The following is a 15,771-nucleotide window of genomic DNA, read 5'->3' on the forward strand; positions in this document are numbered from 1 at the left end:
TTTGCTCCACTTTCAGAATAAGGGGAGGCAGCTCCAGGCCGTAGTTGACTTGCATTTCACAAAAATTGCTTGGCAGAGACAATTTCAATTGAGAGAAGAGAGCACTTTTCCTGCTATAAATTTCATATAATTCATACGAAGAAAAAGAAGTAACTTCTCTTTTTTTCTTTTTTTATTTTTATTTCTGCTTTTGCCATTAGGGATGGCAACAAACATAGTGCGGGTTCATAAAGATTACAGGCCTGGTAGTGGAACAGTGCAGTTAGCAGTAAAAATACGTGGAACTGTATTACATTTGGATTTGCGATGTTATAAACCCATTGCAAAAGCCATATATATTGACGTAGAATAATTTACTGTTCCTATGGGATACTACTAAAAGCTTGAGCTTTAATTTCTGCTTAATGGGGCTATATATCCAGCCTTATACAACCACCAAAATCTACAGTTGCCAAAAGACCAAAAGGATTCAGTCAGTTGAAGATATTGGTTACCAAGGTTTGCAGTTACTGCATAATTGGTTAGCTCTCCCACATTGGCTTTTTAACCATCTGGGAGGTGTTTTTACGTTCCACCCATGGCTATCAACTGCTGTGGAGATTTGAGCAATTTCTTTAGGGACTCGACTATGCTTGCGAAGGATGGCCGCTGAACAGGATCACTGCCAAAATAAATAAATAGATAAAGAGGAACAAATGTAAGATTCTATTTTTTATTTTTCTGGTTTGTTTTACAAATTTGGTCGAGAAGAGAAGAAAAAGACACCAAGCTAGATGTGAAAATAAGACTAAGTACGGCATATAAATTGGGAAGGAAATAACTTACTCTGCCCAGCATGATTCAATAAGGGAGGCCAACAACGGAGAAGTACTTGATGGAATAGAAAGCTTTCTATTCTGGAAAGCAACAGCTCCCACGACCTAAAAGTTTGTATAAACATGTTAAGAGGAAACAACAGGAAAAACGACCATTCCAGTGCCTATTTTACTCAACCTATGATGATAAACTGTGTAACATGAATGCTGTGGCTAACCTGAGCCGGGCCAAGCCCACTCCATGGTTGTTGCATGGTTACTAGTTCCCAGAGGATCACTCCAAAACTGTAGACATCAGACTTTTCATTTGAAGGCTCTCCACGAAGGAATTCTGGAGCCATCCACTCGGGCTGAAAATAAAAGCAACAGAGTTACATGCTGATTGATGGACGGCTGAGTAAAATTTTAACCTGCAAAATATTGGTGCAAGATCTGACTTTCTATGGCAAAAGATACGATATGAAGAATGAACATGGGAGATGTACCAACTAGAAAAGGTTAAAATCAGAAAATAGATTTATTCGGTGAATGAAAGCCAGTGTTTTCACACAGTATGATGGGATCGTGTGTTGGATTTGGGTTCACAGGCATAACAATTATACCTAATATTTGGAACATGTTAGGATTGGTTATATGGTTAAACCATTGCACCCAAGTGGTCAGCCTATTGTATCAGTTGTATAAAGGCCCGAATGTCCAAGACCCCGTCATTTATAATGTTGGGCAGACCAAGAACTAATCTCATCTCACCATAAAGGACATGGTACAAGAACTTCAATTATTCAAGATCCTAGGAAACCAATATTTAGAAAGTTCAGATGTTCTTAACCACACGAACACGAGTGGTGTTCATGCACATGGGAACAAAGACATTTCTTTCAAGTAGAGAGCAACTCACCGTTCCAGCAACAGATTTCGATGATATGAAAGTGTTTGCTTTGAATCTGGACAACCCAAAATCACAAACCTATCACAAGCACATGGAATTAGCACAGGAAGCCAACGGTGAACTCATGAAATCTTGAGGATATTCATGAAAATTTTAAGATACATAGTTTCCAATACCTTCACCGTCCAATTCTTGTCAACCAACAAGTTGGGGGATTTAAGATCCCAGTGTACTATAGGAGGATTGAGACAATGTAGGTAGTTGATTCCCTTTGCCTGCAAGAAAAATGAGAATTACTTTGCTAATTTAAGATAATTGTACAAACAAAAAACAGGAAGAAAGAATTAGACACGAACCACATCCAGCGCCATGCGCAATCGTTTCCTTTGATCCATCAATTCACCAGAAGATGGCCTGTGGATTAGGCGGTATAGACTACCCCTGTTACAAAAATTCAAAATTAGACATACAATTTATAAAGGACTGATAGAATAGGAAGGAAGGGGGAAAAGTAGTGTGGAGTGGTGGCAGTGAAATAACCTGGGCAGATATTCAGTCACTATTGAAAGATGAGGCCGCTTTGTAACTGCACCCATAAAGAGTACCACATTCGGATGGCGCACCCGCTTCATTATTGCAACCTGGGAAATTTTACAGAGTACAACTGAGCCATGGTCATAGCAATTTCATTACTCTAACTACACAAAAAGTGATTATACCATAAGTCATGCAACTACTTGATAAATATATTGCCATAAATTCCAGGACACCATTAATTATTATATTGGCAAAACAAAGTCATGAGCTTCTGTTACAATTCGTTGCAAGAGCATACCAGGCGTGTAAGCTCAATTCACCTTTTAGAGAAATTGATAAGATCTATACACTTTCAGGTATTGAGAGCAACTGAACCGAATAGGGAGGAACCAGTGTATAAGTAAATTACTGTTTTAAAATTTTCATCGTACCTCTCTTAGAAACTCTTTCAACTGATCATCGTGGAAATCCTGCATGGTTAGAACCTTGACAGCAACGTCCTATACAGAATAAAAGTTGTGTATTAGCACAGGTAGAAATATCAAGATATGTTGCAAATGATGAGCAGAGAACCAGCAATGGAAACAAGAGACCCCTGATCTATACTAGACATCTTCGTTCATCAATAATGTCTTCCTAAGTGCATCATAGCTTCTGTTTCAATTTAAAGGTAATAGGGAGGCAAGGCCCGGACAGTAATGGGCAAGAGTCGGGGAATGGCTTCCTATTATCATCCCCGCAATGAACAATCCCCATCTCTGAAAGAAAGTGGGGTAGGAATTCTCCTGATTTCAAGTACTTGTTCGAAACGGATAAATTGATGCAACAAAATTCATTTAAAGCATTTGATGTCATGTAATAATTAATAAATTTTGCCAACACAACGTACATAAATTTCCTTGATGAATTCATGCATTGAAATATTAAATAACACATAGTATTCATGAAGAATAATATAAATTAAAGGAAAGCATCTAGAGTCCAGACACAAGGGAAAGGTAATGCATTGCTCATTGTCAACCCCAAAAAATTTGGATGATTTTTTTCTATATGTTGTTGCCTTTTCATGGGGTTTCTTGAGCCCAGCAGAGAAAACTAGCATTCCAACTAACCATTCTCCTTAGGAAATTAACAAGGTAATGGAACAGAAAACTATTAGATTAAATGACTCGTCTGTTGAAACTTAATACACTAGGAACTGAACATAAATGTTGAATCATGAGTTAAAGAGAGACAGAAGAAACTAACCGATCCATGCCATTCAGCACGGTGCACTGTACCAAATGAGCCTGCAAGAACAATAAAGGGGAAAGTTCAGGATCAGCTATCTGTGTTTATACATTTAATACAAGCAGATATGACGAGATGTGGAACTACCAGCCCCAACACGCTCCTTTATATGTAATTCATCCCATGAAATTTCCAGCCAATCCATTGCAAGTGATGGTTCAAGTGTCAGGTATTTCGGATATGTTGATGCTGAAAAATTTTGAGACCTACCCTCAACCTCCTTTGAATCAGTTTGAGTTGACAAGCTCAATTTGGACGGATTAATGCTAGTTTCATTCAGTGAAATCCCCGCAATAACTGCCTCTTCTTGATATATTTCTTCAACGACAACCTTGTTTTCACGTAAAGACACCCCCCCAACAGAACTTAACACCTCGGAGGTATCAGCACCTGCGGATGGCATTATATGACTTTGAAGCACACACTCCTTGCTCACTTTTGTCTCCACACACAACTGAGTTGATCTCATACCCATACATGCTTGATCAACCAATTTATCAGTTTCAGCACCTGGACTCCTATGTAAAGTGCTTCCCCCTTTCATCTGGTACTCTCCCAAGCCTGCAAAGCATTGATCAAGAAAGAGATATTTTCATGCCCGTTTCCAATTTAAGAGACATTCAACCTCATACAACAATACCAAGTTGCATTAAACAAAATAGTACAAGGATGCCACGTGCATGTTCAAAAAAAAACAAAAATCCTTCCTAGAGAAAGCACACATGACCAATGCTAGCCTAGTATCAAGAAGACACCCTATTTTCGAGGGAAAAGAAAAGGAGGCAAAGAAAGTAGTTTCAACTTTACGTCAATAAAACGCCAGCCAGTTCGAAGAATGTAAAATCTAACATGCAGTGCACCCCTAAAGGATGGCTAGTGCTTACAGCTTATGCATAAATGAACATACATTTTAACTCGACCAGAGTCTGACACATGAACTACTAAACAAATCCCCAATACATTTATCGTATCAAAATTCATCCAAACTATGCTACTCTAGTAGCAAGTGAATAACAACTGAATTTTATTTAAAAATGGTCAACCACCTATTTGTGCAGAAAGTCTGGCAGTTTTAAGCCAGTAGAGAAACTAAACACATACACTCAAGGAAAATGGAGTGCTAACAAACCTGAACGTAGAGGATTTTCAGGAAAACCACAGATTTGCTTTGACTCAACAGTTTGATGATTAAAATAACTTTCCACGTAAGGTTCTTGAAACTCTTTTAAATGAGAAATGTGGAGCGGCGAAGGCATTGAAGATTGGAATCCTCCATTGATTGAGGAATCTGGACCATGTATATTTCCCGGTTCCCCCACTAAATCAACTACATATTCCCTGTTAAGAAAATGAGCATCCATAAACAACAAAATAAGACATCTTATACTAAATATAGAAATTAAGTGCACACAGTCCCAATATATGGTTGGCTTCAGACGAAATCAAACAAATCTAGAGGCATTGTCTTCATTAGCAATGAAGCAAAGTTGTTGATTAAGGAAAAAATTGGAGAGCCTAGATATATAATGTGCATAGGAAGAGCACTATTTGGTGTTTGATGTATTGGAAACTTCTGGATATTTCACAACAGGATATCCACAGCCTCCTAAATCCATGATCAACATATATGAGAAATGATTCTAATTTTAAAAAAGGAACAAAAAAGAAAGAACGAACAAACGAATTTGTAAGAAATAGAAACTATATCTACAATTATTACTAGGTAACACTAGAAAGGAAACTTAATAATTGCCAACTCCCAAATTCATGTTGGCCAAAGAGTAATGCAACAACTTACAAAATGATCCTGGCTTATGACTTGACAACTGAAAACTTCATCAATATCCTATTTGCTTGTAATACCACATAGTTAAAATTGCAATCCTAACATCTTTTAGTCAGTGAACCCTTATGAAAAAGGTTTAACAAGATAAAATTGATGCCTAGGATTTCACCGTGACAGCTGAAAGTTGTGCAACTTGCCGTGAAAAAGTTTCCTAAGAGGTAAAGCTTGATTTTCTAACCTCAACGATTTCTTGTCATCTTCAATTTTGACAAGGCAAGAGGATCGATGATCTGCAACACAGTACTTGCAACCTCTAGCTATCCGACATGGCAAACCTATATAATCTGCCAATTTCTGATGCACAAAACAATAACCCTCACACGATTAATATATTGTAGAAACATTCCCAGTAATTGGCAAATTTACCATGCTTACACTTGAAAGAAAGCAGCTAATCATTCAAGTCATACAAGTTTGTACTGCGTTGCTATGAGGTACCCCACCAAATTCCAACACATGCACATGCAAGGAAGATGACAAGGACTGGACAGATTCCACATAGCTAAGTTTTAAGATCTACAGTGAAGTTTCTATAGCCTTGCCAGGAAAAGAGCAAACTGGTGCATATCATTTAAAACAACAGAGATACTCGTTTCCTTGGGTATTCACTTAGACAAAATCACAACTGGCAAGGCAGTTGTACCCTTTCACCCTTTCCACACTGAAAGTTACAAGACTCTGAAGACATTAAAGTACATCCCTAATCCACTAAACCACAAAAACAGCAGTAGGGAAATAAACCATTCGCCCAGAGTGAGCAAGAGATCTCATTCCCATAATTGCATAAAATTCTGTAACCCACCCAACAAGGAAATAAAAGTTGGTGTGAGGTTATCCTCAAAATCTAGTTGCAATCTCCCTTCACCACAATGCCCCAAATTAAAATCATTATTATGACTTCTTATAATGCCATTACATTCTTCTATTGTATTATTTACAAAAATAGTTTTAGTAATCATAAGCTTGGGAAGTGTGGAATTTGTCTCCAACAGGCATAAGTATGAAAAATATTCAAAAGCTAAATAGAAATAGTTTCTCAAAGCACAAGGGGGGAACGCTTGAAGATGGAATCAGCAAACCATAAAATGCACTACCTTGAAAAGGATTGCACGGTGCCTGCATAGTCCCATAGAAAGACTACCAATTGGAAGAACGATGCATTTCTGAAATTCCCTCAATCTTTTGCTTACCACTTTCCAATGGAGGTGCAGCCCCCCTTGCTCCACCGGAAAAGTGCCCCTGCTTAAAATAAAAACATATTTAAAAAGAAGCACAAAAAAATTAGTTACGCAATAAGTGTCAAATTATTGAGAACGTACCCCATGTAGATCGCAACAAGCTTTCCTAGTTTCTCCACCAACACTAAGGTGCTCTCTGAAGCACAATATAGTTCCTGTGCTTTGTCTTCAAGCTCTTTCAGTCGAGAGTCCCCACGTCTATCAACTAGAATCACCTCCATTGACGTCTCACTTGGTTCAATGGTTCTAAGCGACATCAGAGGAGGTAGCCGTCTACCTTCCTCAAAACCATTGCACATAACCCAGAGATACGGGTTCATACCCAGAATATTGTAGAAACCATCTGATATTTTGTCGGAATAAGACAGGCAACCACTTACCTGAGAAAATGCGAACCAACAGTCGAACATAACTAATTTGAAGCTTAAAGTGTAGCCTTGAAGAAAACTATTAGTTTGCAATCAATCGCACAAATTCCACCAAGATTATAGGTGTAGTTGAGAGCAGAATTTAGATGCAAATTACACAGACCATTAGCAACAATGATAAATTAAAAAGCTCTGCTATTAACGCACGGGAAATGTGGAAGGAAAAATAAAAGACCAAGGAAGATCGAGACAGTCCCAAGGTTCCGTCCACTGATTAAATGTGAGAAACTTCTTCCGAAATTAAAACAGTTAACACCGCCATTGGAGACATGCTTGAAAATAGTTCAGAACTTGATGATGTACTATGGAGGATAAAATAAAATTTGAAAAGATAATTGAACTTTTTTCATTTGATCACTGAGAACATTAGACCTCGAAATGTACACAAGTCAGAAAGTTGGAGATAGATAGTGCATGTACCCAGAGTCGATAAGAAACAGTTTCAGCGTCCGTAATTTCCACCCTGCCTTCCTCCATAAGCACAGGATCGCCAGCGAGATTAGCATGGGAACGAAGCGTTGCCGCCAGAGCAAGTTGCAGGTAATAACTCTCTTTCGCTCTTTGTGCTATGCTTTCCTTATCATCTCCAACCTCAATCTCTTCCGGCCTCGCCGTGTGCGAGGACAATATCTTTGACGCCGATGAATCCTTGACGTCGCTGGAAAAGTTTCCATCCACTGTCCCCGTTCCCGTGCCTGAAAACAAACTCCCCGCATAGCTACTCCCGCTTGATACTCTAGGCAGTGAAACTTGCCGGTCAAAGTTGCGGTCAACACTCCGATCCTTAACCGACGCTGTATCATGCTCCGGCTCCGAGGTAGGTGGCGGAAGCAAAAGCTCGCGGTCCTCATCACAGTTTGAAAGCCAAGTTTTCACGTGAGCTGTTGCCGACCGCGTTGCTTTCTTGTCCACCAACCAATCGTAAAAAGCAGGCAGTTTCTTATTGCTTTGAGCCTTGTCCCCCGTGAAAAGATCCGATACAGCGGAACTCTTCGTGACGCTAAAGTCGCGCGCAGGCCTCGGAGTCGGTTTCGCGTCGTTTTCGGTACTAAAAGTGTCTTTGTTGATTTTCTTCTCGTGATCCAAAATGTGTTTGGAGGTTGACGCCGAGTCAAATCCGCGATCCGGAAATTGCCTGGGGAAGAAGTAAGTCGTTCTATGCGGCATTTTTCACAGAGTTCCAGACACCACACCAAGAACAACGAATGCCGCACACAAGCACAAAATCAACCAAATTACTACACTTCTTCAACTCTCTCTCCCTCTCTCTCTCTCTCTCTCTCCGTCTCAATCGCTCACTCGCTCTAAATCCTTTGTAAATCACACACTTGACCTTCTTTCACCACCTCTGCATACGATCAAGAACAACAAACAATGTCCAAGTTCCATTAGCATAATCAAACAGTTGCATACTATAAACACCTCCAACTCAAATCACATAAAAACACAACGAAAAAACATAGTCGAATTCCACAAAAGCGAAGAAAACAGAAACAAAAACAAATCAAACGGATCAAAACAGCTTCATAAGCAACCTGAATGCGTGCAGTAGCTTATTCCGAGAGTATAAAACGACGAGACGAGGGAACGAAGACGGAGAAACAAATTTCCAGCAGCAGTAAAGCTAATTTATGGGGTTTGAAAGAGGAAGTGAGAATTCGAAAATGGAGAAGGTTGGGATTCGAGACGAGAAAGACGGTGGCGGATGAGAGATAAAAATAGGAGACCAATGGAGGGAGTTGGAAGTGAGTTTTTTAAGCTCGAAAATTGGAAGGAAAAGAGACAAGGAAAGAATTATGAAATAAATCGGTGGAGAAATAAAATAAAAAGGTAATTTGCAATTATACATAATATATATATTAAATAGATAAATAAGAATGGTGGAAATAGGGAAATCCGGGGGCGTATATGCGCGCTTTGCGTTGTTAAAGAACACGTAAGATTAAGCTCAACGCTCATAGCGACACGTAGCACTTAACCCCCGATCTCAGCTCTGCTATGCGATTCGCAGTTTTTTTTCTATTTTCTTTTTTTTTTTTTTTAATCCTTGTCTTTTACTGTGGGAAAATCTTAGGTATTTTATTCGACATTTAGTAGCATTGATCCACAAAATCAATAAATAAATATCCAAGGTTATCTTTTTTATATTAAACACGTATGTAGACACATACAGGTGGATTGTGTTTAAATGATAACCTGAAGGGTCTGTAGTAGATGGATAAGGTTGGGTACCTTATTTTGGTGATACTACAAATAAGGTCCGTTTTGTAGATATTATAATTGCTGTAAAGTTCTACAAATGATCTGATCTTAATCACTTATATAGAGACATGCAAGCAGGGGTATTCTGTACAAAAGGGTTTGTATAAAATCGAACCATGAAATGAATAGTCTCATTATATAACATCGTTAATAGTAGAGATGTACATTTCACCAGGATGACCATAGGTGACATGACTTGAATTTTAAGTGAGTTGTGAATTTTTGTCCATGAAGGCGGTCCTTTGATTTACATGGGTGAAAATAGCCAGTTCGCCAACTATTGCCTACCATTTTAGGGATTTATTTGATTGGGGTGCTAGGAACACAGCTACACGCGATGGAATTCACTCATTCCCTACTACCAGAATACAAAGATAAATTGCTCCCTTAAGGGCTGGTTCTAAGACTTGAACAATGTGGCGCCACACTCTCTCTTAACCCGATAGAGGTTTAGTTAGAGTTGGACTGTGACTTATTGTTCATAGAGAAATCAGTGGTACTTAAGGAGTTAAATGTAACTACAGGGCCAAAATGGTAATTTTGGTCCAACTATAGTTATGAGTAATTTGTGAATGGTTAATGCACTGTTGACTAGTTATATCCAATGAACACGTAAATATATTTGTAGTATGAATAGTGCAACTGTCGGTCTTTAGTGGGGTGACTATTAATGGAAGTTGATTAATTTAATTAAAGAGATTTAATTAATTGATCAAGAAGCATTAGACTTTCAATCTACATGTCTATGAGGTCCCCTCTAGAGCTCAACTGGGATTATTGAGAAATAATTTTGGATAAATTTGAACTATTCAAATTAATTTGGGAAATTAATTATATATGATATAGTTAGTATAACGTATTTGATACATTATAATATAAAATTTATTTAAAGATGAAATGAATATTTGAATATGATTTAAATATTAATTATATATATTAGATTCATATAATTAAATTATATATAAATTTTATTTATATTAAATGCTATAATTTTTTTTAGGGAACTCAAACTACAGGTTATATTGTATTTGATACAATATGAAAACTATATGTTATGTATTATATTTGATAAAAACATATAATTTAATATATATTATATGATAAGTTGGTTATCATATATATTAAATAATTTATCAAATTATTTTTTGAATTTAATTAAGGAGGGACTTGTTTCTTTCTTTAGAAAATGTGGACAATGGGAGCTTACATAGATTATCCTCCTCCCAAAGCCACAGATGGTGTGTGATTTCAGTGAAGGTCTCTCCCAGTAAAAAAAAATCTCTCTACTAAATTTTATCCCTCTTCTAAAAACAACAAAGCCCACACATTCCTATAATTTTCAACCCCTAAAGGAGAATACAGAGGATTATCTATTGGTGGTTCCCCTTTTGGTTTTTGTTGAAGGATTTCAATTGAAGAGTTCGTGACCGATTGGATAGGATTTTTGTGAAGATTTATGGACTTTAAGGGTTAGTATATTTGAACTCTAATCTCTTCTCCTCTGTTTAGCATGCTATAAATTTATTGAAAATGCATATTTTGTTCTGTGTGAAAAACTAAACTTGGGACACGATTTCGCTTCCGCTTCAGATCTCACAGTTCTTTTAATCGGTATCAGAGTGGTGTTTTGAGTCTCAAATTTTTTTTTTGGAATATATTATAGAGTTTATGATGAGTACTGTATTAAGTTCTGCATTTATGTTGATGAATGTAGTTTTTGCACATATTGGATGTCTTCATATTGATTTTCTGTTTACTACTTTAATTTTTACAAATTGATTTGTAAGGGCACACTGTTTTTGGACATATTATGAAATATACTTTGTAATTTGATAAGCCTTGGTCGTTCGTGGCTGTTTTGATGAAGATATGGAAGAAACGGGGCCAAAGTTGGAGCAAAATCAGTGTTATAAGTCGTTGTACATAAATACTCTATACAGACGTAGTGGCGCTTCGACGCAAGGTGAAAGAGAATTGTTCTCGCAACGTCGTAATGCTAGGGTACAACATCACGACAATCCGAGACAGAGAGACACGTAAGGTGTCCGATTCACATGCGATTCACCTGGGTAGTTTGGTTTGTGGTTCAATTCGCTATTTGGTTTGGTCCAGATGGTTTTTGCAGTGGTTTTTCCTTATTATTTTGTAATAATCTAGGTTTTAAATAATTAAATCAATATAAAAATTATATTGATTTAATTTATTATTTTAAAAGTCAATCTCAGTCCATTAATGTGTTGTTTATTTAATTTTAAATTATGTATTGGATGTATGATTTATTTTTCTCATATATGTCATAACGTATGTCATATGGAAAAATCACACCATAGGTTACTTATTTATTTTTTCATTGATTTATCTTATAGCATTCTCATGCATCATGTTTTATAAATATTATAATATATGTTTGCACGCATTCACACCATAGGTTACTTATTTATTTTTTCATTGATTTATCTTATAGCATTCTCATGCATCATGTTTTATAAATATTATAATATATGTTTGCACGCATTCATAACATAGCCATGCATCATTTACATTATAAGGGTTATAAAATATAGTTTGGATGTATGGATGTATGTATATTATTAATTCTTTTATTACTCTAGTATATAAAAAAAATGTATGATTAAGTAATGAAAATTAAAATTGAGATTGTATGGAACATGACACTACTTTAGATAATTTTATAAATGTTACAATTTTATTAAGTACGTCATTATATACAATGTTTGACTTTAATTTATTTTATTTTTATAATTTTTATAACTAAAAGAAATTAGAAATTAAAATCAATAATAATGAATTGCATGCAAACTTAGGTTAAAATCATTTTTTAAATAGTTTAAAATTTGATTCACATAGACCTAAGTTCACAATATTTCTAATATGAATTAGAGTTTAGTTTAACCTTTTTAATTGGTTTAATAGGATTAAATTGGTTTTAATAAAAAGATTAAAGTTGTAACAAATGTATCTATAAGAGACCTTTATCTAAGGCTAGTTCTGTCTAGGTTGGGGTATTTAAGCTAACGGAAACGGAACACCCCTACCTGTAACTGACCTGTAAAGTGAATTAGATAGATTTATTACAAGCATGAAATTGTTGATTAAAGTTTATTAAAATGTATAATGAACATTAATCAAAATTGTTTAACTATCCAAAGTGTTATTATTGGGCAAACTTATACAATCACTTAGTAAAAATAAGTAACCTTATTTTTCCTAAGTTAAATTAATCCTAGGTAAAATACTCAGTGGGAGGAAAATGAGGTATATGATACTTCATTATTTCTATCATGTTCTCATAGTTTACATCGTGAGACCTATACTCGGCCTCGAGGCATCTTTGCTTGTGTCCCCCCAACGGATGGTGTTTGTATAGGTCAATACCAAGGTGAATGGAGAGAGTGTTTATAGTAAGTGGGAGCGAGATGTGCGTCAACACATCCCATGGTCTCTCTCATTAGTTTGTAGTAAATTTTCATGTTTGACCTCGAGACACCGTTGCTTATGTCCCCCTATGGATGGTATTTGCATGACTCTTTACTCAAACTCCATAAATGGATAGGGTTGCTTTAGTATTTGTCCCAATCAGTTTTTCCCTACGGTTGGCTCATTGAAGTGAAACTCTAGAATCTTAAATGTGGGGTTACACTTACAGAAAAATGTTAAGCTAGTTAACAATTTTCGGACCGAACAATGGTGACTAATATTTATAGAAATAAAGAGTTGTTTTGTATATTGGTTGAGATTGTCTCATTTTAGTGAAGGGGTACTCGATCACCCTACGGTGGCTTTTACCTTATCTCACTGAAACATCATTACAAAATAGATGTCACATAGGGTGCATTAAATTATTTTGTTAAATGTGATCGATTTTTCCAAATGGGTAATGCATGGATTACTAATATAAATAAATTGTATGTTTCAACAATTTTTTCAATATGACTTATGTGACTTTAAATATGCTCACTACTAACAAATTAACCGGCGATAATTACATCATGTGGAAAAATATAATCAATACAATTCTGATCATCAATGACTTACGATTTGTCCTACTGAAGGAATGTCCTCTAGTCCCAGCTCTGAACGCCGCTTGAAACGTTTAAGAGGCACACGAGTACAGGGTGCGGGCAAATGAAAAGCCCCGAGCATATATCTTGGCCAACCTTTATGAAGTCTTAACCACATTCATACTCACTCCCCGTGAGATCATGGAGTCCCTGTGGGGAATGTTCGGATAATCGTCCACTCAGCTCATACATTACGCTATTAAATTAATCTCCAATGCTCGTACGCAAGAAGGAACCTCTGTTTGAGAACATGTTTTGAATATTATGGTCCACTTGAATGTACCTGAGATGAACGGGTCTGCCATTGATAAGGCCAGTCAGGTTAGCTTCATCCTCGAAACTTTTCCTGAAAGTTTCTTACAGTTTCGTAGTAATGTTGTTATGAACAGTATCTACTACAACCTAACCACCTTGCTCAACAAGCTACAAACTTTCAATCCTTCATAAAGACAAGGAATAGTAGGGTGAGGCAAATGTTACTTCATCCTCTAAAAATTTCTACAGACGTTCAACCTCTAGAACTAAGTTTGTGCATTTCCCTTTCGACACCAAAAAGTGGAAGAAGAATAAAGGTGGAAAGGGGAAAGCTAATCCGCCAGTTGCTGCCCAAAAAAGTAAGAAGGCCAAGGCTGCAAATGAAATATGTTTCAATTGCAACCATTAAGGACATTGGAGAAGGAATTATCCCAAGTACTTGGCGGAAAAGAAGAAGACCGAGCAAGCTAAATGTGATTTACTTTTATTGGAGGCTTGTTTAGTGGAGAATGATGATTCAACCTAGATAATAGATTCATAAGCCACTAACAACGTTTGTTCTACGTTTGATTCCTAGCGACAGTTGGCACCTGGTGAGATGACGATACGTGTAGGAACTGGGCACGTTTCTTTGCAAGGGCAATGGAAGAACTCCAGCTTAATTTACAGAAAAATTATATTTTGTTAGAAAATGTATATGTAGTTCCGGATTTAAAAATGAACTTAATTTCTATAAAGTGTCTTTTTGAACAAAATTATACTTTATCTTTTAATGTAAATAAAGTGTTTATTTATAAAAATTGTACGAATATTTGTACTATTAAACTGGAGGATAATTTATATATGCCAAAACTATTAGCAATTAAAGCTCTCCTAAATACTAAACTATTTAAAACTGCGGTAACTTAGAATAAAAGATAGAAAAATTCTCCTAAAGAAAATACCCATCTTTGGCACCTAAGATTATGACACATAAATCTCAATAGGATTAAAAGACTGGTTAAGAATGGACTTCTAGGCGAGTTAGAAGAAAATTCTTTACTTGTATGTGAGTCATACCTTGAAGGCAAAATGACTAAAAGATCTTTTACTAGAAAATGTCATAAGGCCGACTTCTATGGTCCGATGAATATTATAGCAAGAGAAGGGTTTTAATATTCCATGATGATTATTCCAGATATAGGTATATTTATCTAATGCAACATAAGTCTGATGCTCTTGAAAAGTTCAAGGAGTACAAGGCTGAAGTTGAAAATGCATTAAATAAAACAATTAAAATATTTCGATCTGATCAAGGTAAAAAGTATATGGATTGAAATTCCTCTTCTAGAAAGGTAGCATTTGTCGACACAAACACTTTATTATCTTTAGGATCGTAGAAGTAACCATCTCACGTTCCTTTAGGGTAACCTACAAATAGACACAATTTTGAACGAGGTTCCAATCTCTTAGGATTTGCCTTAAACACATGTTTTGGGAAACATAAGATCCTGAAATGGTGTAAACTATCTTTACGACAATTCTATAATTCCAAAGATATTCTAGTAATACTTTTGGAAGGAACACAGTTCAAAATATAAGCTACAGACTGCATAACTCTAAAACGAGTCAGGTAAGGAAATATAACTCATCATAGACCGAACCATGTCCAACAGAGTTCGATTTCTCATTTATGATATACCATTCTGCTGAGGTGTACCAATTGGCAGGAGTGGAATACAATTCCATGCTCTATCAAATAGTCTTGGAATTTTAGATCCATATACTCTCCACCTCGATCATATCGAAATGTTTTAATAGTTTTGTTTAATGCATTTTCAACTTTAGCTTTGTACTACTTGAACTTTTCAAGGGCTTCAGACTTATGTTGCATTAAATAAATATACTTATATCTAGAATAATCATCAGTAAAGTGATGAAATATTCAAACCCTCCTCTTGCCTTAATATTCATCGAACCAAAGAGGTCTAAATGTACAAGTCCTAATGGTACTTTGGCCCTGTGACCTTTTCCAGTAAAAGATCTTTTAGTTATTTTGCCTTCAAGACACGACTCACATACATGTAAAGAATGTTATTCTAACTCACTTAGAAGTCCATTCTTGACAAATCTCTTAATCCTATTAAGAT

The 15,771-nt window shown here is 36.2% G+C and overlaps 1 protein-coding gene across 3 annotated transcripts; it reads right to left on the reverse strand.

Moving 5' to 3' along the window:
* Positions 1–130: 130 nt before the first annotated feature.
* Positions 131–8,827, reverse strand: LOC120086380 (Protein kinase superfamily protein). 3 transcript variants are annotated; one of them, XM_039042998.2, is made up of 16 exons: positions 8,579–8,827; positions 7,464–8,391; positions 6,697–6,995; positions 6,472–6,616; positions 5,556–5,671; positions 4,661–4,869; positions 3,619–4,092; positions 3,490–3,530; positions 2,673–2,741; positions 2,245–2,345; positions 2,061–2,145; positions 1,881–1,979; positions 1,714–1,782; positions 1,034–1,165; positions 826–920; positions 131–661 (listed from the first exon to the last, which is right to left on the reverse strand). In XM_039042998.2, the coding sequence occupies exons 2-16, from the start codon at positions 8,208–8,210 to the stop codon at positions 565–567; spliced, it is 2,778 nt and encodes a 925-aa protein (XP_038898926.1). In that variant the 5' UTR covers positions 8,211–8,391; positions 8,579–8,827; the 3' UTR covers positions 131–564. The 3 variants fall into 3 exon arrangements, with proteins under 3 accessions (XP_038898926.1, XP_038898927.1, XP_038898928.1); XM_039042999.2 differs by lacking the exon at positions 8,579–8,827 and having other exon boundaries at positions 3,742–4,092; positions 7,464–8,351; XM_039043000.2 differs by lacking the exons at positions 131–661; positions 826–920; positions 8,579–8,827 and having other exon boundaries at positions 1,112–1,225; positions 7,464–8,351.
* Between the last annotated feature and the right edge of the window lie 6,944 nt (positions 8,828–15,771).

The sequence above is a fragment of the Benincasa hispida genome, chromosome 9 (assembly GCF_027475165.1).
Source record: "Benincasa hispida cultivar pf3 chromosome 9, pf3_genome.v1.1, whole genome shotgun sequence".
In the NCBI taxonomy this organism is placed as follows: domain Eukaryota; kingdom Viridiplantae; phylum Streptophyta; class Magnoliopsida; order Cucurbitales; family Cucurbitaceae; genus Benincasa; species Benincasa hispida.

What these genes read in the sequence shown, in the direction of transcription:
- LOC120086380 (XM_039042998.2), bottom strand. Translation starts at nt 8,210, where the DNA reads ATGCCGCATAGAACGACTTACTTCTTCCCCAGGCAATTTCCGGATCGC. An exon ending in CTGTTTCTTATCGACTCTGG is followed by an intron (nt 6,996 to 7,463) that starts GTACATGCACTA and finishes GCATTTTCTCAG; the next exon opens with GTAAGTGGTTGCCTGTCTTA. An exon ending in TGAAAGAGTTTCTAAGAGAG is followed by an intron (nt 2,346 to 2,672) that starts GTACGATGAAAA and finishes AAAATTTCCCAG; the next exon opens with GTTGCAATAATGAAGCGGGT.